Source organism: Apus apus, chromosome 19 (assembly GCF_020740795.1).
Source record: "Apus apus isolate bApuApu2 chromosome 19, bApuApu2.pri.cur, whole genome shotgun sequence".
NCBI lineage: Eukaryota > Metazoa > Chordata > Aves > Apodiformes > Apodidae > Apus > Apus apus.
This window is the reverse complement of record NC_067300.1, coordinates 10,725,672-10,749,868: the sequence shown is the minus strand read 5'-3', so window position 1 is coordinate 10,749,868 and position 24,197 is coordinate 10,725,672. Positions and strand designations below refer to the sequence as shown.

The window sequence follows — 24,197 nt, the reverse complement described above, 5'->3', positions numbered from 1 at the left end:
AATAGTCCAACTGGTCAGAATTGAACTTAACCAACCAGAAGGCTACATGCAAATTAATTTGCTATTTTTAAAACAAATGCAGTATTCAGCAGAAGCTAATAACAGCTCTGCAGACAGCAGGGAGAAAATGCTGTAAACTGGCTTCTTTGTGGCTGTATCCTCAACATCCACTGTGACCCACCAAATCAACTTTGTGCAAGTGCTGTGCTGTCTGGCACAGTTCCTTTGTTTGTTCCTGTCTAAAAAGCACAGGATCAGCACAAAAAGAGTCAATGTCTCATAAGGTTTCTCAACAATTCAGCTAAAGTAAGTCTGACCTACCCAATTCCTGCACCATATTGTGTGGTTAAGACAAACCTGGGAAAAAAAGTGGAAGATACTTGCCTCATACAATAAACAGCCCAAAGACCAGATATCAGATTTAAAGTTATAGCCGTTTTCATGTATTCTTTCTGGGGACATATAGTATGGAGTTCCCACTGCAAAAAACAAGCAGATAAACGAGGAGTTACCATCTTAAAGTGACTGTGCAGCCTGTATTATACCAAGAGTTGAGTTCATTAAAGGATTAGGTTTAGCATGAATAGCTAATTAGGAGAGATTGGCACAAAAATCTGGGAACAAATCATGGTTTCAAAGGCATAGGACCACATAAATCATCACACAAAGCAGATGACTGGTGAACACTACTGGAAGTATCTTCTGTATTTCTGACATTTGAGGAAGTGGGACAGAGGGCTGCAGCTTCCCCAGGTCCCCTTGCTGAGAGCTCAGGCACCACTGCCTGCAGCAGAGAAATGGAAGTACCAAGCCTAGCACCAGACAGGCATTCAAAAACTTGCTGAAAGAACCAAGATAATAATTCCAAACTTTAAAATCCTGCTCCAACCTGCAGTCACATCAGAAGCCGTGGGATTTTTATGAGCTTCCAGAAGTCTGTATTTTATCAAAAGAAATTTACACCAGCACTTTGGACAGGAGTTACAGGAAATTATTAATAAATTCCTTACCTCAAAAAGGTTCTTTTTAAAATCCTAAATAAGTTTCAGTTGTGGCACTGAAAATACAAGACATCCTGGCAGTCTCAACTACATCAAATAATCCTCAGATACATCATTTATTAAAACATCCAAGGACTTTACATGCTCTCTTTTCTCCTGCTTCCCCATTCCCCCTTCCTCCCCCCCTTTTTTTTTTTTGCTTTTGGCATTCCAGTGTATCCTTCTCTTAATTAAAGACCCTTCCTCACAAGATGGCAAATAGTTTAATTTGCCTGCAACATTCATTTTATGATTTTTCCATTTGAAATGCTGACTGTGGGCAGCTGGAACTCAAACAAGCAGATGAAGGGTGGTGTAGGTGGAGGGGGATGACCAGTCAGCACCATCCCCATACCTTCCTAGGAGGGTTTGCACACCGTAAAAGACAAATGAGAGCTGGGGCAGAAAGCAACAGCTTCCTGAAAGGCAGGAATCAAACCCCACCAAGTGCACAGGTGCCCCAGCACAAAGCTGCTGTCCTCAGTGCCACACCTGAACATCATCACTGTGGGGTCCCTCCAGCTCACACCATGCTATGGGCTCCCATGACTTCCAGTAACCAGCTGCCCTAGATGATAAACTCAGCTTGTGCTTGCAGGTCAAATAAGAACTTACTTCACTTTCAAGGTGCAGAGTTACCCTAATGAGAAACTACATTTTAAAAAATTCTATACAAACTACAACACAGGAAAAACAGCACATGGACATTATTACATTTCCCTACTTGGCAGCATCATACCCCTAGCCCAGGAGCATGCCAAACCAGCACTGTGCCAGATCTGGCAGGTTTTAATCACCAGTGAAAGGCCTCTATGTACAGATGAGACCAGAGTTCTGTTAATAGTATTTTTTTAACAAACTGCACAGAGTAACTTCACAGAAGACCAAAGGCAGACAGGACTCAAAGAGCCCAGCAAGGCTTTCCGTGGATCTCTCCCACATGCACCCAAGTTGCACACAAGGGACAGCACAGCTCTCCAAGTAATTCCCAGACATTTGCCAGATTCCTTTACAAGAACTGATTTGGTTGGAATAGCACTGATTCATTTTCCTGCTTAAAAACTTGCAGCTGCAGAAGAAATGGTGATTCATCATGTTAAGGTCTCAAAGACAGTTTTGGAAGTCCCCAGTGAGCACCAGTGTGTGAGACGCTTCCCTACCTTCAACCTGCTGCTGTTCTGAGCTCTGCCAGGAGAGTCCCCAGAGCAGATGGAGCAGGAGACCTGCCAACCCTTCCCTGGCAGCAAGGACAGGGGCTGAGCACAGGCAGACAGCAGCACGCACTGGCAGGAGGGAACATGAGGATCATTCCCAGTCCTGCTCCCCGGAGCCTCCGTGTTTCAGTGTGCTGGTGCCAGGGGCAGCCCCAGCCAGAGCTGTTCCTGCCATCGGTTATTCTGGGTCACTGCGTGACAAGCTCAGAGCAAATAACAATGTGTGGGCTCCCAAGTTAGGGCCTGGCCTTCCACATCAGCAGGGGCCTGCTTGGTAGGCTAAAATTGTCGTTTCAGATAATGCCTCAAAACGACCTTCGATCAAAGCAGAGTGACAGGGCTTGTGACACGGGTGAGCGCGTTACGGTCCCTATTTGGTTTTCTGTGCATTAGTCTGTTCCATTACATTAATAGGGCTGTGGAGCAGCCCATGCCTGAGCTGATTTTATGAAGTCTACTTTGCACATTTACCTATCATTACTGTGGTGTTGTCAGCAAATGTACGAACAAGCAGGTCTTTGCGTTTCAGAACTGATGCATAAATTTTTAAGTAACTGTCATGATAAAAGACTGACAAGCCCAATTCTCTTTATGGCCTGTCCAACATCACGTGGGAATCTCCTGTAATGAGCATCTTCTAGAAAACCACACAAGGCTTCCAGTGCAATCAGCTAAGGCTCCCCATTGCATCACATTAGTCAATTTGACAAGAAGAGTCTAATCGGAGACCATTATCACAAACTTTGTGGTATTTGCCCTGCTGAAAATACAAAATATTGTTCAGATTCAGTATAAATCACCAGCTGGCAGAGTAATGCCTTTAAAGGTATAGAAGTGGCAAAATGGTAGGGAAGGTTATGACTCAGAAAGCACCTTCCCCTCCCATTCCTGCCAGTCGAACCACATCCCAGGAGAGCCAGCAGCTAGAACAGACCCAGGTTCCCCCTCCCAGCACTGCTCTGTGCACACCTACAACACCCCAGACAGGGAAATGCTCATTATTCCCAAGTAGATTAAGAGCAGAGTCTCTTGTTTCATCAGGAAAACACACAGGCAAAGGCAGCAACGTTATTCCTGAAATAAAGCTCAAATTCCTTCCTCTCATACACAGCTTGAATTAACCCCTGAGCTCTGCAGCTACAGGTACCCTGCACTGAATTCCCACATCTGCCTCAGAGCCACCCAGGTGAAGAACTACATGACTTCTGAGCTCAGCAGGGCTCTCACTTGGCAGGGAGCAGCATGCTCACTCCTTTCAAAAACAATTTTCAGCTCAAATCAGAAGAGTTTTGTTGCTGTGAAAGTGACAGTGGCCAGTTATTAGCACAGTCACACACACCATCGTTATTTCCTACCCAGAGCTGCTCCCTGGGCAAATACAGCTGAGCCAGGGATCAGGGATTCCTGTGAATTCCCCCTTAGCTGCACAGAGGCAGAAACAAGAGAAAATCTGATTCATGCTTCTGGGAGGCTCTACCCAAGCCTCATTCACCGAGTCTGATGTAGCCCAGAGGAACCTGTGGCAGCACAGGCCCCTCACCCTCAGGCAGACTCTTATTAGATGAAATCAGTGCAGGGTTTTTCCAAATATTTTAATAGGCTCAGTATGTTGGGGGGTTTTAAATGCTATAAAAAAATAAACATCTCTTAAAATTAATCAAACTCCATAGCCATATTTGGCTGCAAAGTACCAGAAGAAGTGCTAAGGAATGTCTTTGTTCCACCTTTGCCAGCACCTTCCAGCTAATCTTTAATACTGAGCAGTGTTTCTGAATCTATCACTTTTCTTTCTCACAGCAGGGAGCAGAGTTCTGAATACGAAAGAACCTAACAAATTCTGACCTTTGTTGTATCTTTACAGAGAATTCCCAGTTTCAAACCTAGAGATATCAGAGCCCAAGACGGGCCTCAAAGGGGTGATGCTGATTAAAGCATTCCTTCCTTCTAGAGATGTTCCACTCCTGTCAAAACAAACTTTGCAATGTTTTGAAATACTTTTGATTTTTGAAACACGCTCATTACAAATGCAAAAGGTAAAGAATGATGCTGAAAAACTTGAGATGCCAACCTGGAGTAACAAAAAGCACTCAGCATTTAAATTAAATTACTTCCAGAACTATTAGCTTAGCTCTAGCATGTAAGACACACTACTATGTATTCCATGAACATACATTCAATTGAGAAAAATATTTTAGCATGTTTTAATAATATCTGGTGGTGCAAACCCAGCAGAGAAGCAATTCTGCTTGAAAATTAGTTCTCATCTCTGCAGACATGCCTGTAGGTTACCAAGGAAATTGCGCAGCATTATTTAAAAGGAGTCTAGTTCCAAAGTATTTGTTTCTACACATTTGCTTTACTTGGGATATAATTCAAAAAATAAGGCTCAGGTCTCTTCCCAGAAGGAGAATCTGGGAATTAACTCAACTTTTGGGAATTAGCTGAAGTGAAACAGTGGTCAAAGGCACTAAAAAATACTTTAAATTCTTTCAAATCTCAGTGCAAGATACACGCACTAACTGTTTCAAGGGGGGTGGTGGGATTTAAATGTACTTATTTTTACAAGAGAGTATAATTTTTTGTGCATAATATTGCAGCTGTTTTTACAAGACCTGTTGCTCTTATCTCCAAATTTTTCTCTTGCTAGTATTTTATTAAATACACAGCAAAGTCCTTATAGCTTCTTGGTTTGGTTTTTACAGGTACATAGCACAATATAACTGCAGTCCCACAAACACTGCAGGCACAGACCAAAAGGCCAGAATTTCTCCAAGCCCACACACTAACAGCTGTTGAAATTTTAAGCTGGTTTCTTGTCACCTTTTTTTCTTACATGTACTGCTTACCAGCCCCTTGAACTGCTGTGGTTTTGTTTCAGATGGCAAACTGGGTTGGCAAGCAAAAGAGAAAAAAAGCCAAACGGTCCATTTATAAAAGAGCTCTTCTCACAACTGCAGTTACTTCCTGCTTGCCTTCATATCCAAGCAGAGCCCAGAAGGAATGTGGGACATCCCACGTACTCCAACTCATGGCTACTGCATGTTCAATACTGGGAAGCTTTGAGTTACATGCATCCTCCAAAAGGAAAATTTGCTCCAAGCTTATTCTTGTCCAAGAATAAATAATGAATCATTTACTCCCAAACAAGATTGTTCTGTGTAAAATTGTTGTGGGTTGTTTTCTGTTGTTGTTGTTTAGGATTGTTTTTCCTCTTTTTGTTTCCCTCTTTTTCTTCAAAATGTCAAGCCAATTACAAGAAGCTTTGGGCAATGCCAGGTTTATTTGGCTAAAAATGGGCATAATACCAGTACACAATAAAATTACCTGTTTTAATATTAATGGGAATTCTCTGTATATATTACAGCTCCTAGTAAAACAAAATCTACCAGCTTACTGTTAAGTTTTCCACAGTCTGTGCAGTTTTAGAATATGCTTTGCTATTTTTAATGTTTGTCTTATAATTTTAGGTAGGTTTTAGAGCAAAGCTAAGGACAAGCTTTCTAACAAGCATATTAGAATAGCCTTAGGTGACAAGATATTCTTCTGGATGCCCACCTCAGAGATCAAGAAAATAAATAACGGGCACAGAAAATACTCCTAGCCCTATTAAAACGTGAATGGAAGAGATGACACCTGGAAGCACATCACACATCAGTACTACAAAACCAATCCAAACTGCACAGGGTCACACACCCAAACTCCAGCATCCAGATGTCATGTCATCATTACTGGGTGACAAGCCCTGGACTAAGCCTAGTCATTTTCTGTAGTGAAATGCTGTCAGCCAGGTATCATATGGCTCCTCTGGGGGAAAAAAAAACACCATACAAACAAACAAACAAAAAGACAAAAAAAAAAAGTTAAGACTATGCCTGTAGTAAAATGCTTGTGTTATGAACTGCAAAAGAACAAGGAGTGAAAGTTTTTCAGGAGGATAGCAGGCTTCCCCTGCCCCATGGCTGCCAGCGGGCACTCGCCTGCAGCTCCCGAGCTGTGTATGGGCAAATCTTTCGTTTTTCTTTCATTACCCTGCCATGTACTGTCACTTAATTTTTATGTATGCAATCCTTCCTGACAAATATGATCTGCTGCCTGGTAATTCGTCTGACGTTCATTCTGTTCCTTGCTCTAATTATGGCTCCCATTCCTGCCAGAGCAGCGGCTGCGCTGCCGCAGCCTGGTGGTACACCTGTCAGACGGGTCGTGGTACTGCCTAATGCCCTTTTATGCCAGTCTGATGCTAGCAAATATAAAGAAAGGGCGGAAAAAAATAATAAAAATGAGATGAATATATTTGCATAAGCTGCACGCTCAATTCATGGGTCAGCAGCCAGAGAAGCAATGGCTCAGGGCGGTTGCCGGGGCAACGCGGCTCTGGGACACGCGGGTGCTGCCGGGCTCCGGTACCGCTCCGGTTTGCAGGGTGCTCATCACTCACAGCTACTTAAACAAATGTCTTAATTAAACCAAAACTAAGATCAGGAGAATTCCTGCTGCTACAAAAAACCTGTATGGCTGGCAAATTATCAAAAGAAACAAAAAAAGCTTCAAGTCTTCGTATTTTTTGATGGTTAGAATCATAGAACTATTCAGTAGACCCTTGGGATCACAGAGTCCAACAATCATCCCTACTCTACATGTTCTATTCACTTGGATAGAAGAACCACTGGAAATTGTGTCTCCATCCCTCCCACAATACAACATCTCCAGCATCTCCAGCTGCTCCCTTAGTGTCTGACTCCTTATTCACCTGCTCCCAGGATGCTGTTGGTTTGAGGCAGTACAAGCTTCCTGCAGAAGACCTTTAACTCTTCCTACACGAGCTTTCCCAATCAAGGCAGAGCTACCCTAGGAAAGGTCACAAGCTTGGCTTACATGTGCAGCCAGTTTCCAAGCCCCAATTTATTCTTATTAATATAATAAGTGCAGCAGTCAAACTAGATAAGATCATATAATTAGACATGATCATATTTTTGCCTGTTCAGATGATGTGATTGTAACTTTCTGTGAAGAGGATTTATTTTACTCCATTAAGTATAGTGTGTACATACCCTAGGATATTGCTTTTGATGCAAAGGGAAATTAGTGCTTCATGAGAGTAAACTGGAGAAATACCTTATTTTTTTAATCACACACAAAATAGGGCATGTATCTTCCTTTCTTATGCACAGAGAAGCCCCAGTGCTGTTGGTGAGTATTACCAGTTATGTTTGTACACATGTAAGAAACAATTGAGCAAGACTCACTCATTGCAGGAAATTGCACAAAGAAATTAGAGAAATGTCATGTGTTCCAGAATCAGCTGTGAGAGCTAAATGTGAAAGAGTTTCAGTACGTACTGCAGTAAAAGCCAAAGGTCCTTCAGTGCTATAACTCAGAAGTATCTTCATGACTTAAAAAATGGAGACTCATTAATAAAAACAAAACCAGGCACCTCTCCAGAGGCTGCAGGCAACTAACTGTACACAAGGCACACTCCTGTACAGCACAGATGTATTAATGCTTGCAGAAAAAATGAGGGAGAGAGGAACCCAGGTGCTCTAAGCCAGTCAACTTGATTTCAATTCCCAGAAAAATGCTGGAGTTATAACCATGCTACTCGGGAAATACAGAAAGAACAAGAAACAAATAATCTTCATTATGACTGGTCCACAAAATACTAAGACAAATTATTATTATTTTTTTTTCCCATTATAAGGCAAGAGGCTTCAGTGGGAGGGAAACAGAGCAGATGTATTATAACTGAAATTTTAATCAAAGGTTTATATAACTTTACTTATAAGGATTCTGTTAAAAACAAAACTACTTGATGGATGCAAAACTGGTCAGAAAAACAGCTCCCTGAAAAAGCAGAAGGCTACTTCTAGTGAAGCCCTGCAAGAGAGCCAACAGCTCAACACATGCATCAAGACAGGAGACTGTGGCAGCACTACTGCCTTTGTGGGTAGCAAGGTGGAATGAACCAAAGCACTGCGGAGTACAGTAAAAATCAGAGTGATCTCAAGTAGGAGGGTCTGGAAACAGGATATGAGCCCATAAGAATAAAAGCAATGTACCAGGCTTTGGCAAGAACCATTAGCTGCACCCAGAGAAGAGCAGGAAAACAACCTTGAGATATGTAGAAGACACTGAAGAAATATGGATCTTTAAAGCCTAAGATGACTTTCAAGTGAAGTCCTTTTCTGGAACAACTTAACTGTGAGGGATGTGAACACTTCCCTCACCTCAGACAACAGTCACAACCCCTGTTCAGGGTGAGACAGCTGACCAGCATCTACCAAAAATGGTCAAAATCCATGCCTTTTAGAGTGGAAAAACTGCATTTGTTACATTTGCTAGAAAACATACATTTACCATGCAGACCTTCCAGAAAAACACAAAACCAACAAGAAACCCAAACCAATTAATTATGAAGAGTATTCAAGAATCATACCAATCATAGCAAACATACTGTGTTAACTGCATCAAGCTTCTGCCACAGTCAGAGGACAGACAGCACTTCTTTTTAACATCACAGCTGACAGCCATGCAAGTACCATCTTACCTAAGGAATGTGCTGCAGTGGTTTTAGAACTAAAAAACCGGCCTAATCCAAGATCTCCCAGCTTCACCACCCCTGTGGCTGTTATAAACACGTTGGCTGGTTTTATGTCTGCAAGAAGAAAAAGGTAAAAGGTCAAAGCCACAAAAGGTTACTTGGTCGTAATACTGCAATAGAAACATAGCCTGGAGCACTCCCTGTACCACAGAGGCTGGAGCAGAACTGTGTTTCTTTATAGCTTTGATAGGCTGAATCTTCCAAGACTTCAAGCTCTGCATATACACAAAAATCAGAGCCTACTTCCCAGCACACAAGAAATACCAATGAGGGAAAATGTAGGAAACAACAGAACAGAGACAATCTCTTTAACTGATGGAAATCAAAGAGGTAAGGCTGCTTCCCTTTGGAAACCACCACTTTCTACATGACACTACTGCCCACCATGGTCCCCTCACACCAAGCACTAATTATTTGTCCCACATATACATACATTCTGGGCTCTATACAGCCCAGTTTGTTAATGGAGTGTAAAAATTCTGAGAATTCCTGTTTCCCAAGCAGTCATGTCAGGACTGAGTTGGTGAGGCTCTTTCCTCATGTTAAAGTAGGCTCAATGTGCAAGGCTCCAGATTTCAGCCACCAGTTACAGACCTAATTCAGGTACAACTGATAAGCTGCATCAGGGGATGTATAAAGGACCAAAAATGATACCACATTGCTGAAAAAAAAAAAAATTAAGGGTTCACTACTTCAAAGGACAAAGGAAATAACAAGCAGTAGAGATTGGTGCCTTTTGGGATACTGGCATTCCCTGGATCAAGTCCTTCACTAAGCATTTCATTTACACTACAAGATGCAACATAATTTTTTGAGAGAGCTTAAAGTTCCAAAAAAGTTCTAAGACAAGAGATTCAAAAATAATTACTGAAAATGGAGAACAGAGTGTGGGACATACCTGCATTAATATTTCAGAAAGGCTCGTAAGACAGAGAAACTCTTCTGAACTCTCTAAGGTCATAGCTAATATAATGAAGACTATTTCTTAGAGTTCACTGTATCCAGTAGTCTCAGCATTTTACTTCTGACACTTTCCTAATGACAAGTTTGACACTGCTACTTAATGTCAGTGTCTAGAATACAAAGCAGCTCATCTTCCTAATACCACACTCACTTCACAGTGCACCCTTGAACAATGAGGCAGAGAGACAGAAGGAGAAATCCATCTTGCAGGCTCCAGCCTCTAAACATGCACTGGCTGAACATCAGCATAATTGTTTTTGAATGCAGGCGCTTACTAATTGGAACATTATATTATTATTCAGTGAAAAGAGACTGAATTAATGTTACCTCTGTGCATCACCCTGCGGGAGTGCATGTGTTCAACTGCACTGCATAACTGCACAAAGTATTTCCACACTGTCCTTTCCGGGATTAACCGTTTCTGCTTTTTAAAATACTGTGGGAGGAAATAAATAAAAGATCAGTGAAAAAGCAACATATTTGACTCGTTCCTGGACTCAGGTTAGTCAGCTGCAGGTTGCTTACATCTTCCAGATCTGCAGCAGCATGACTTTTCTTCTGATTAGCTTTTAACTCCTTCTCTCTATGTGTAAACTCCAATGCAGTTCACTAATTAACAACTATTATGAAAAATATGCTTAAATAGGTTTGACATTTTTGAATGGACACTGATTATAATTAGCATTAATCTCCTTAATTACCTTGCAAAACATATTTAATGCCTCAAAACAACAAATGTCTCAAATATTTTGCCTTAAGTAACCAAAGATCATTAAAAAACCTTGTAAACGTTCATTATTGTACAGTCTCTTAACAATGTTTCCCCTCTTTAAAGATGGCCAGAGCATCAATAAAGTATCCATGTTCCTTCTGTGATCAGCTAGAATAATATATTCTATTTCATGCATAACAGGAATACTAAGTTAACTAAACTATCTCTAGTGAGACAGAAAGCCACTGCTGACCAAGAGACACGTGGCTCTGGAAAAAGGCCATTTTGGGTGCACTTGGGCCAGTCTGGATCCCATGGATACCCAGGTGCCAAGAGCTCCCAGCACAAAGCACACAATACTAAGTGCAGCGTTGTGATGATTCTCTGAAATCCTGAAGTCTTCTTTGGGAGCAACCTATTATGGAAATAAATAACCAGCTGCACACTCCAAAGAAAGCAAAACATCAAAACATCATGTATCTTCGACTATTCTTTTTTCCCTTCAGGAATGCAGAACACTTGTGTACCCCACATGCACAGCGTGACCACCTCCCCCAGGGCATCCCAAAATTGGGCTACTTCAGACTGCAGGGCCCTGACTTAACATTGCTTCTTCCTGTGCTAGATACTGAGGTAGTTCTTTATCCAGAGCATTACCAAAGATACTTCTAATACACTTCCAGAGGTTTGAGATTTATCCTCATGCTTTGATATACAAGGTGTGGGTGGGTAACAACCATCTGAAGTCCTGTACACCCTCCCAGCAAACTGCAACTGCATTCCTTTCACATTGTATCCTTAAGAATTTCCATCAGCATCATGCAAGAGCAAGAATAAAGGGAGGGAATTGGTTGTTGCTCCTTTCTGCATCTTGTGCTTCTTCCTCCCAGTACAGACATCTGATGTCCGCTGTCACATTTTATTTTGATGTGAAATGCTGTTACTGGTTCGTGCTTGACTCAAGTAATGGCAAATTTTCTTTTGCAGATCAGCTGTGAAGGGGCACAACCCTGCAATTCCCCAGGCAGCAAATCTGACAGATTGCAACAGTTTCAAACCAAAAACTTGATAGAGAGCACAGAGGAGGGTGAGGGATAAAGTGTTATACACACAGTAAAATAATTTAATTCTCATTAAAGTATTTAAGAGTGGATGTGCAAGACCACAAGTGATAATTTTCTAAATGTCATGTCCAATAAGAGTCGCCTGACATTTACAAGGAAGTCCCAACCCTCCAGCAGGTTATCCTGCAGCACTCCCCTACAGCAGCTTTACAATAGCTCATAAATAATGCAGGCACCAGGGGCGTGACAAAGACAGTCCCTGTTTTTATCGCTCTCGCACCTTCAGAGTGTTGTTACTGCTGCTCCTGCCGCCTCCCAGAACTGACAATGCTCACAAGCTCCAATTCCCGAGGGCCAGGCGGGGTGACACCGAGGGCGGGCAGGCAACCCCCCCTTCTGCAGCTAAAGGCTACATTTAGGAGACTTTCATTCCTTTTGGGTTTTAGTGGGTTTTCTTCTCTATTAAGAAAATGGAATTCCAAGATTTCCAATGGAAAATAATAATTTAAATGACCTTGAAAGAACCCAGTGCATCATCTTCATGCCTGAAATAAACACGTGGGAAAACAGAGCAGACTGGGAGCGCTGGCAGGAAAAGCACCAGTGACAGGGCTGCTATCAGTCTAGGAATCTACACATGATGTTTTGGAAAATGTAGCTCCTAGTCAGTAATCTTAAAAATTAAACTAACAACCCCGACAGATAAATGAATGTATTTATCAGCAGAGAACATTTCAAAATAAAAACTGTAAATGACAAAAATATACAAATAATTAAAATTATGGTATCTCACAATTATGTTGTAAAACTTTTTAAAAGCCAGGATTTTAAAAAACCAAGCAACACACTTGCACAGCCCAGGATGATCACGGCCCTGACTCCTGCTCCCACAATCCTCACTTTTCTCCATCTTTAACCACAACGACAAAAAGCCTGAGATAAACTGCAACTTTCCCAGGATCCACTGGGAAAAGGGTAAAACTTACAAGAAACCGCAAGAAAGCACTGAAAGATAAAAATACACAGGAGCTCTGCCCGGGCAGAAGGATGAGCTCTGCCTCCCCAGCCCTCAGTGAGCAGGACCAAGGCCTGGCAACCCCGGCACCAGCTTGCAGGGCACCTTTGGTGCCCTCTGGTCACCACCTTTGGTCCCTGGGCAGATCCCACCATTGCCCCTGCTACCGAGTGAGGCCAAACCCAGAACAGCTCTGCCAACCACCTGCCCTCAGCTTGCTTGCCCAAGGGGACTCTCCTCTGAGATGGAGCAGATTTTCATGGATACTGTAAATTTTAGCCTCTGACTAGGGGCTAAACGGCTAACTTGTTTGACAGCCTTTGGCCTAGTGCCTCATAGCTCTGCTGGCAAAGAAAACAAATCTGTTAATAAGATATTTTAACTGTGACAAGGAGGAGGAGAACTTTCCAAACATTCATTTATGATAATTACAGAATAATGATGGCAAAAAAATCAGGTAAAACATGGAGAGAATGTTGAGAGTGCTAACAAACATGATATAACACATCTGTTCTCACAAGGGATGTGTGTCTAAAGATTAACATGTCAAAGAAAATATAAAAGCAGGCGGTAACAGCTTAACTAAAGCTGGTTTGCAGCAATACAAATATTCCTAAGAGCAACATAAGAAAAGAGCAAGGACTTGAAACACTTTCTCAAACCCAAATCCCCACTGCAAAGAAAGTCAATACACTTTCTTGAATATCTTCAGAGTGGCAGACAGGCTCTGGGAACAGTGAAACTAACAATAATTAAATGTCCCCATCAATCACAGACTGGAAAAATTAACCTTGCAAATAGCACATCCCACCAAACCATACAGAAACTTCTCTTCTGAAGCCTGGTATATTTACACCACCAGCAGACACTTGAGGCTCTGGTGGGTGTGGAACCCTGCAGGAAGAGAAGAAAACAGCTCCCAGCACAGACCTGCTTATTCCCCCCCCCTCCACCTCATGTCCCTACCTAATCCTGACAGTCTGTAGCACCTCTAGAACCAACCCATCCTTACCTTAATCATCTGAGAGAGATCACCAGCATCAGCCAGTTCCAGAACTATGTTGAGTTCATTGTCTTCAATAAAAGAATCCAAATACTTAATTATATTGGGGTGGTTCAGTTGCTGCAGATAGAGAAGAGAATTTATAATGCTCAGACAACCCCAAGGCACAAAACCTGCACCATTTCTGCTATAATCACACAAACCAGCTCCCTACAGGTGCAACTACCAATGGTGCTCTGGGTTATTAGAGACAAAAATCCTGTAAGAAGTATCATTTACCACAAGCACAGCATAACAAAGCTGTCCTGAGTAAACAAGAACATGGCCCAAAATGAGGTGAAAATGCTTTTAAATATTTGGCGAATTTAGAACAAAAAAGGCTATTTCCTGACAAACTTTAAGCAATACCTGATGTTTTCCCCTTGTTAAATACAAACAAAACAACCCAACTGTTGATTGCAGTACTACTCCCTGAGATTTCTTTGTCCCTTAGGATAAGAACAAATTAAAACTTTGGAGGAAATTAATATACAAATTGTATATGCAGTCTATTTTTCTTATTGTTTATGCCTGAATCTTCACTAATTACTTTTTCCATTTCACTGTAGCTCTATCTTATTTAAACAACTGGTAATTCAATTTGCTTTTTCCTCCTGTGTTTCTTAAAAATTTGCATCTTCTCAGATTGTTACACTTCACTCACACAACTCAATTAAGAAACAGGCTCAACAAATTAAGAAATTCAGATAAAAAATACTAACATCGAAATTTTAGAGTGGAAATCTGTAATTCCTTAGCAGATAATGTACTACCTCAATCTCTCTCCTCGCTCTCTCTTGCTCATTTTGCATTAGATTATCTTTCTCTCGTGCTCTCAGAAACGCAGTAAATCTAGAAACCACTAAAGTGAGCATTTCATCTACTAAACAGCTGTGACTCAACCTGTCTATTCCTGGGGTTGCAGAGCCAAAAGAAACACTGTTATGATCCATCATGCTAATCACTCCTCCCTGCGTGCACATTAGGGGACAGATTCTCCTGTGCGATGCCTCTACACTGGTGCACATTAGCCTTAATGGGAGCCATGTGCAGGCATCAGCAGAGGGACATTCCCACCAGACCAGGCCTTAAATAAATAAATAGCACAGGCCACCATTTCTGTTGACATTTCTTTTAAATGGCTGCTCTCAGATACATGGATCAAAGATCAATTTCCAGGATGCCCTCTCCTCCCACCACCTGTGGATGCTGCTTTCCCAGAACCCCAAGCAGAGGACTCTGGGTAAGCCAAACCTCCATCCTCCTCTCTTCATTTTATCAGCCTTAAAGACATAAAAATAACTCCAGAGTCAATATATAAGTACTGTGACTGTCTATAGCATGGAAAAAACTACCTGAAATGTCTTTGTCAGAAGGAAAGACATTCTGACAGATCCTTAAACGCAGAAAAGACTACAAACACTTTACCCCGGGTTAATGACATTTCCAGTTTCTCTAAGGCATCCTAAAACTTTGCTGGCAGTTAATGCCTGATGTGTATGCACAGCAGCACGGCTGCCAGGGCCTCTGGAGGGGTGAGCCACCTCTAAATGAGCCAGCATGGGTGCTGATGGCCCAAAGGCTGATTACAGCCACACTACTCAGCTGCTTCACCTAAGACTTTTAGCCAGAATTACACTCAAAGTAATACACCATTTTGGTTGGCTTCTGTTAAATTTTTAATTATAATTCATTTAGAAATCACAACTCCCCCTTTGTTTCCACAGTCACACACAGAAGCTTTTGATCAAAAAAGAGAAAGTATCATTTTGACAGGGACAGAATACAGCAAGTCTGCAATTCCTTCACAAATTCCTCAATGGTCTACATTAAAAATAAAAACAACAAAGAAAGAAAAACTCTTACAGCAAATTGTTTTAGTAATAGTCTATAAATCTTTCACAGTAGACACTGGTTTAAAAGTAGCAAGTCTTCAAAATAATATCCCAGAGTGTGGCCAGACACTAGACAATTGCAAGGCAGACACATACTTCTCATCAACAGTGACCAAAAATCAAACTGAGCAAGATTTGACTCTTGCAAAAGCAAGCATGGTCGACTATGATAATTGTGTGTGCTACCTAACCTTTATTTGCCATAAAAGGTAAATGTTGCCAACCTGAAAGTTTTTCTCAAGACAGAAAAAGTAATTAAAGATTTTTACCTTCAAGAGGTCAATTTCTTTAATGCAGTCCTGCCTAGCCTTGGCATCCATCATTTCAAAAATCTTCAAAGACAAAAACACAGAACAACAACAAAAACATTTTTATATTTTAACAAGAAATTGGTCTTTCCTCTTCCAATCTGTATATCCCTTACTGTGATGAGCAAACACAATCCCCACATCAAAGCAAGATCAAGTTTTTCTTTATTTTCAGACTGCTAAAGGGCTAGCAACAGGGGGAAATTAACTTTAGAACCTGTAGGAAACATTCTAAGCAGCACAAAAAAATAAAAATACTAGGTTTGTGAATTGGCTGTCATGATTTTCAACAGATAGTTTAGTTACTACTAATTTCACATGGCATATTGAACATAAAATGTTTGGTTTTTTTCGGAGCTATGTCAGATACAGCTTCCACTGATTTTCCTGTAATAATTAACAATAATATTGAGCATTAATATTCATTCCATAAGTCACAAGAAACAAGAGTTTAAAGGACGCTGAAGGATTAAAGGCAAATTTCTTCAAACAAAATGCTGCTCTGAACCCTGCACAATACTTTAAGCCAAGTTACAAGTCTATCTTGCACACGTGAAAGTTTTCAGAAATTCTTCTAACACTCCATCAGCAAGCAGAGGCATTTTCCATACACCTATCAAATTGCACTCCTACTACATCATTCCAATTTAGAGACATTAAGCCTTGACATTGTGGAGTAGGTGTAAGACCACTCAGTGTAAAGAGACTGCTCAAATGGAAAGAGGGTCCCATGGAGAGGACATCCCAAGAGGAGCCCACAGAGGGGCTGGCAGGAGAGCAGTGGGGCCACTTGGTCTCTTACATCCAGATGTAAACTGAGCACCAAAACTGACTACTGAAGCAATCTGTGTAGACACTTAGAGCATTTCCATTCTATTTGCTAAATAGTACAACTTTGAACTTCAATGCGTACCTGAACTTTCTTTAATGCCACAGGTTTTCTGTCCAGGAGACAAGTTGCTTTGTAAACTTCACTGAATTGTCCTCGTCCAATCTTCTTCTCTATCTGAAAATCCGCCAGCGTGCAGCGGTACGGGTACGACGTCAGATGCCTCTGTTCAGGTCAAAACAAATTAAACCCATTAACTAGTAAAAGTGCGGTAAAAACATGAACTTGCATTCCCACTCTGTCTTGGATGTGCACATCCTCTTGCTCTTGTTTCTGACAGTCAAGAATTTAATCCAGGCTGATAAGTCTCTACTACATTCTGGTCACAAATGCATTATTTTTGAGTAAATGCATTAGCAGTGTAGACTGGATTAAGTTAAATGACTTTTTAAAAAAGGAAATAAAGTCTTGCCTAGTGTGTAAGTAACTAATTAGTCCCAAACTACTGTCTCCCTGGTGATACACTCTGCTGCTTGTGTCACTTGGAAGATGCTGCTGTCAACTCCTGAGTAGGCTCAGGTAAAACCCCAGCTGAGCAGGTAGGCAAAGCACAGCAAGGAATACTGACTCCACGGACCAGGAATTGCTCCCAAGAGCAATCCCGGTCTCTTCTGTAATTAACACGACTGCAAACCAATGTTTAAAAAAGAAATTATGAAAATTAATGTTTTAAATTTGCCATGCACACAAGTTGAGTATTTTTCAGCTTCAGCATCTTGAGCCATTTCAGAGTTGACATCAAAACCACAAAGAGACAAGTGCCCAAGAAATGGTGGGTGGGAGGGCAGGAGGGCTCCAGGGCCATCCCATCCTTTACAGACCAGTCTGCAGCAGACAATCCCAGCAGTGTCCAAGGGGAGCAGGCCACGGAGCTGAGGGTTTGAAGGACATAACTATTGCTCTCACTGTCATCTCCTAACCCAGAAGGCTGGGGTTGGAAGCAAGATTTAAAATGCAGGTAAAGCTTTCAGCCCAGCATCTTTTGCCAGCACTATATACAGGACAGCGTGAGGATATCTTAGTGTATATTCACTTTGATCAGTAAATAAGTTTGGACTTACTTTATATGCAACAGAAATAAATGACTCCTATTAAACAAACAATAAAAAAATATCAGACATCTGAAAAGGCTTCCCAGATTCCACAGTGCCTGTGCAGCTCTGAACTACAATCACTTATTTGGCAGAGATTTTGTAAACAAAGTTGCAAAGATCAATGTTTAATAAAACACACCAATCAAGTTCCCTAAATAGCAATTTTTGACCTAAAAACTACACCAATCAACCAAGACAAGTTATTTTGAAAACTGTCACCTTTTCAGCAACAACCACAGGAGAAATACCCACAACAAAAGCTACTCTACTGCAGGCAAATCAAGAAAATGATTACATTTGTAAGTGCTGAGGATACAGAGATGCAGCTGTGAAACAAACCAGAGAGGGAACAGCCTATTGGGCCTTTCTTCCACCATCTCTCCCCACATCCCTCAGACAGGGGATAGCTGTTGGTGGCCAGAGCTAGCCCTGCTCTCCACACCACTGCCCGGGGTCAGCTCTTGGGAACTCACTGAGGATAAAGCTCCTCAATTATGAAGAGAGGGGACTGCTGCTAAGCTGAAAAGATCAGATGGTTATGGACTCCAGAGAAGACAAAAATGCAGTACCATAGTGTCCAGCCCATGCCAGCTAATTCAGGTAGGTACATAAATGGACATTTATCTCCAGGCCATCATGATCATCAGCTTTCTTAGTTTAAGTCCCCTAAAAGAGGCAACTCACTCTTTTTCAGATCAAACGGCACTTCAAGTCATTCTTTTTGAAATGCCAAGGCCACAAGTAAGTTTTTTCCATCTATCACCATGAGCACTTAAATATTCTGATACCTTGAAAAATGGTTTTCATTTCTCTGGGATAGAGATGACAATAAAAATTGTAACTCATTAATAACCTACACAAATGAGAGGGCTGCATTAGAATCTGCAGTTATTCATGAAGGTAAGTCACAAAAAGAGGGAGCTAATTGCATCAAGTACTTCCATGGAAGAGTCCAGGGCGTGTTTCCCTTTAAAGATGTTAAGCTCCCCACACTCTGAAGAACACCCTGTCACCACCACCAGCTGCAGCGACAGCCCCCGGCAGCAAGCAAAGAGGCTGTTGCTCTGGGCACCTGAAGTCACACTGTGTTTACCAGTAATAATGCGGCAAAATGAAAATTAAAGAGCAAATATCGGTATTTTTAGTTTTGCAGTGTAAACTATACCATAAAATGGGAGTATCCTTTCACTGATGAGGAAAAATGTAGCCTGTGGGTTGTCAGATAAACAACAGAATGTTAAGAAAACATTGGTTTATTATTTACATGCATTCCCTTCTAAGTTACTAAACTACCAACAAAGTAAGGCAGCATGGGATGAAAACAGACAAGCAAATAGCTAAAGTAATCAACCCCTGCAGCTTCCTCCATTTAAATTAGCTGCAATCTCTTTGCAGGGAGTCGATAAACAGTAATATTCATCAAGGTACATTGCAGACAGACTGGAATACTCATCTCATTCCAGAGACTGCCAGTGGAACAACAGTTGATGTGTATTTTCTGAGTGACACCAGCAGAATGCCTGAACACAGGGATGTGCTCAGCTTGACTAGCAACTAACACAGGAGCTTCTCCGTTTCCCTACTTTGTTACATATGAACTTCTAAGCAAATTAATTGAGCTGTCCAGCCAAATTGCTTTACCCAGCCAAAACAAAGGCATTGGAAGATATAAACACAAAACAGATTTTCCTAACTAATCATTAGAAAGAGTTCACACTCACAATAGAGGTAGCAGTTTTAACAAGATTTTATGAAGCAACTACCATAACACTTTATTTTTAATGAAGAAAGCTATGCTGCCATCAAGGATAGTTATCTATTTGCCCTTCATAAGAGCATTTAAGTATAAATTAAAATGTTAAGCCTGTACTAAGAAATATATATTAACTTCTTAACTTGAGAAAACAAATGTTAGGCAAGTGACAGGATGTGTGTGTCCTAACCACTTTCACATGGTGAGCACATAAAGTCTGTTTGCCATGCTGGAGTTAATGCTAGGTGACAACTGGACACCTTAGCTGATATGTTCTGGCATCCTCCAGGACTACAGCTGCACATTTACATATGCAATGACCTAGATTTGCATTTGTTATCACAACCTATCAGACCTAATTAAAGTAATGGAGCTTTCATACAGTGTAGAAGGTCTTTGGTTATGGTATAAACCAGCAAGCAGGCCCAGGTTAGACCAAACCATACCAGAAAGCTCCCTAGAGATGACAGCAGTCCATTTTTCCATACATCTGTTGAAAATTAACCTTCTCTTATGCTTTACTGTGCTTAAACATGAGCAAGTAACTCTTCTGAACACTGTTATAAGGATACCTTTAGAAATATCTGCCTCCCCAGAATACCATCCCTATAGTCTGGCCCCCTTCTTTCTTCACTGTTGACAAGGGGGACTCAATTTTTTTTTTCAAGTCCTTCCACATTTAACCACTACAATTTTATTAAAGCTGTCAAAGACCCAATACCTATTCATTCAAATAAACCATTATCTTTATTTCTGCAAACATCTGAGTTTTCATATACAGATATAAACTGTGTGTAAAATTAGATACCACCACCTTTAAAATACAGTAAAACCAGATCATTGTCTCTGCAAAACAGGTTTAAAGGTCAATGATGGAGCTTGAATTCAGAAAAAAAGAATTATTTCTAAGGGAGAAAAAGAACAACCAACAAAACCCTCCAACCACTGGCCCTCTACAGACACTATGAAAATTGGGCTGTTGGCACTTTCTTGTTCCCAGGGCAGCTGTACGAAGGGGACAGTCTGGGAAGAACTAGTTTTGAGACAAAGGCTGTTCTCTTTATCCACACAATGAAGTCTCATTCTTCTACCACTCCATTAAAAAAAAAAGCAAAAATTAAAATAAATTAATTCCTCATTCAAATAAAGAGGTTATTCATTTTTAAGAAGAAATGCAGAGATTATTCCAAGAACAAGCTATTCTGGACAACATCTCTGGCATACATGTTCTCTTTTAGATGCAGTCACTGATGCAAGAGCAAAAATTTCAAAGCTGGCAGAAGTCCACAGTGGCAAGCCTTGGCACAGGACTTCAGGAAAAGTTTGCCAGAACTTTCAGCCTCAAACTGAGGGGTTACAAGATCTTCTGAAAAACAGAATTAGTAAGGCTTTGTAATACTAAAAAAAATACTAAAAAAAACTTCAGTTATGTTATCTTCTACACACCTGCAGAGATACACTGCAAGGATAAGAAACTTGGTTAAAGATTAAAATATTCTCTATATCCCAGATTATAAGGCAACCCAGGCAAATTCGGAGGATGACAGCATTAGATAAGGTCCTTGCTCTATACTTGCTCCTTGGTGACAGGATGCAGCTCCCAGTTCTGCTTTCCCATTTTCAGGGATGCTGTCACAGTGCTACCAGAGGTGACTCTCTGAGCAGGCCAGAGTACAAACATGACAAAAACTACAGCTGGAGATTTCAGAGAATCACAGAATGGTTTGGGTCGGAAGGGGCCTAAAAGATAATGTATTTTCAACCCCCTGCATGGGCAGGGACACCTCCCACTAGACCAGGTTGCTCATTTGCTACAGTCTCCTCCAAATCCTTCACACTCTGCTATAACCACACACAGGTGGGAGATACACATAACCCAAACACATTTTTGGTAGTTTTCTAAATGAGTAGACTTTTGATCTGAAAATAATTACAGTTTGGCCAATAATTTACCTCTTTGTAGTTATTTAAGAACTGGGGAAAACCTGAACAGTCCTGAGAACACTACAGCCTTTCCTACAGCCTCTAACTCAATGCTTCAGTACTGAGAGACTGAAGACAAAAATATCAGTGAAATACTGACATGCTGCAGTTAGTTATGACTGCTTCTCCCAGAGGCATGGAAAAAATAAGCTTCAATGAGCTGAAAAAAAGGGGAATGTTCTCTGCTAATTGCATAATACATAAACTCAGAGTGCTAACATTAATTAACAACAAAGTCATTTGTTTTACTGCTGATTGGCAGATGGAAAACCAGCACTAGTTATCAGTCTGCACAAATGACTATGAGGTCACAAGCTTATTTAGATTATTCATAACCAACCTAAAAATTGCTAAAGACTGGTTAACCAACAGTTAAAAAGTCAGACACTACAATCTTCAGATGCCAATAAAAGCATCTTTCCTGTAGAGCCATGAAATCAAATATTCTTTAGAAGAGTAAAAACATACTCGCCCAATTAATTTTCTGAAATCTCATTAAAAAATTTAGCCCGACTAAGTCATCCACTTCTGACCTGAATTTTAATTATCTTTAGGCTGGATATAAGGTTGTTTCTTTTTCCTTATATTTGCAATGCATCATTAATTTTAAAGGAATTATTTCCTTGCTTCTAGAGTGCATACTTCATCTGAATGACATTTACCGTAAACTAATTTCACCTTTAAGAGACATCTGTGGTCGTATATGGGGACGTTCCAGCCCTCCAGTTGAACACGTACACATTATAAGCAATGATTTACTATCAACATCAGTGTTTCAAACCTCTTCATGTCCCAGAATACGTACCCATCCCCATTCAATAATGCCTACCTGAAAAGAACTTTGCATACATTGAGGTGGAAATCCCAATGTGAATTTACAAAAGCACATCAGAACAGACTGATTAAAAAAAGAACTTCTAAGTTCACAAGAGATGAGGAAACTTTTAAAATATGGATTATCCTTCAAACAGGTAGTCAAGCAATTATTGAAGAATACTTCAGGTTTTTCAACTTGCAGCTCCAAAATTAGAGTACAGTATCATAAAACATCCTTAACCTGGTCTGTTACATTGAATTTAGAGTTTGTTGAATAACTTGGATTGGATTTCAAAGTTTCAAGATCCCTGTCAGCAGACATTTGTACTAGCTAATTAGATAGGGGGAGAAATACCAGCTCAAAAATAGTAGACCAAGGTGGTATTCAAAGAAATTAATATTAACACAGAAATAATCTAAACACTTCAGAAAATGATAAATTGAAAAAAGTCCTTGCTGCCAGATGACCAGATCAAATCTACCTTCAAGTTGCAACCCAAAATGGAACTACCATGAACAGCTCTGCTGCTCAGCTGTGTGAGTATGGAAGAGTTGTTTAAAAGTGAGTTATTGTATTTTAGTACAAAAAAAACAAGCAAAAAATTATAGCTCTATATTTTTCTCTCTAATTACTCCTAAACAACTTTTTATTGCTTACTGCTATAAACACTCAGTAATCCAGACACTTAAATAATTGACACTTTCACACCTTCCAGTGCCTGAAGGGGCTCCAGGAAAGCTGGGGAGGGACTTTGGACAAGGGCAGAGAGTGAGAGGACAAGAGGTAATGGATCAAAACTGGAAGAGGGGAGATTTAGGTTAGACATTAGGAGGAAAATTTTTACTGTGAGGGTGGTGAGACCCTGGCCCAGGTTGCCCAGGGAAGCTGTGGCTTCCCCATCCCTGGCAGTGTTGAAGGGCAGGTTGGATGGGGCTTGGAGCAACCTGGGCTGGTGGGAGGTGTCCCTCCCCATGCAGAGGGAGTTGTAACTAGATGATCTTTAATGTCCCTTCCAACCAAACCATTCTATGATTCTATGAAATGACGCAATTTTAGATTTTTCCAGGGAATAGGTATCAGAAAATGGAGAACTATATATAATTATGTTCCTGTAAAACGGAAACTCAGAAATACAGAATAAGCAATCATATCATCTCACCAGTGTAAGACAAGCAATCTACACAGTACAATTTTTGTTAATTTCTAAATAGAGTTTGCTGAGCCATTTTTTTAAGTTCTCTAGCAGACTGTATATTGTTATTTGGCTTTTTAAAAATCTTATTTTAACAGCAAAACCAAACCAGATCATTCTCAGAACAGTTAATATAGTCAGAGACCTCCATTAACACAACTTGGATATTACCAGAGTTGAGGGGAGGTTTCACTGAACAATGACTGTACAGCAGAATGAGCCCACTCAGCATCAGCAGAACACAGATTATTAGCTACTAATTACACTTAACTATGTCATTACAAATTCTAACATGTGCTCCAAGATGCCATGAATGTATCTGCTGCACAGGAACACTTCCTAATCTTGTTCATGAAATAATTACAGGGGCTCTATCCTGCCAAATGAGGCAGTAATTAACCCTAATTGCTCAAAATGCAACTGGCTAATTCTAGGAGATTAATCAAGGGGATTCAATTATTATTAAATGACTTAATATGACAAATTGCTACATTAGGAGAGGGGGGCTTTGCTCCACACAACGTTACTTTCCCAGCAGTGCTGCATAAGATGCTCATCATTGTACTCTGTGTGTAGGCAGCTCACTGCTTTGGGAAATGCTCCCTGGTGTTCCACACA

General features: G+C 40.7%; 1 protein-coding gene across 5 annotated transcripts in view; it reads right to left on the bottom strand.

Moving 5' to 3' along the window:
- Positions 1-24,197, bottom strand: part of NEK6 (NIMA related kinase 6) — a 57,241-nt gene that overhangs the window by 10,311 nt on the left and 22,733 nt on the right. For all 5 annotated transcript variants that reach the window (XM_051637030.1, XM_051637029.1, XM_051637026.1 and 2 more), the window contains 6 exons: positions 16,765-16,905; positions 15,813-15,875; positions 13,619-13,729; positions 10,143-10,251; positions 8,799-8,906; positions 385-479 (listed from right to left, as the gene is read on the bottom strand). In XM_051637030.1, coding sequence (XP_051492990.1) covers positions 385-479; positions 8,799-8,906; positions 10,143-10,251; positions 13,619-13,729; positions 15,813-15,875; positions 16,765-16,905 — 627 coding nt within the window. The remainder of the gene's footprint in view (positions 1-384; positions 480-8,798; positions 8,907-10,142; positions 10,252-13,618; positions 13,730-15,812; positions 15,876-16,764; positions 16,906-24,197) is intronic.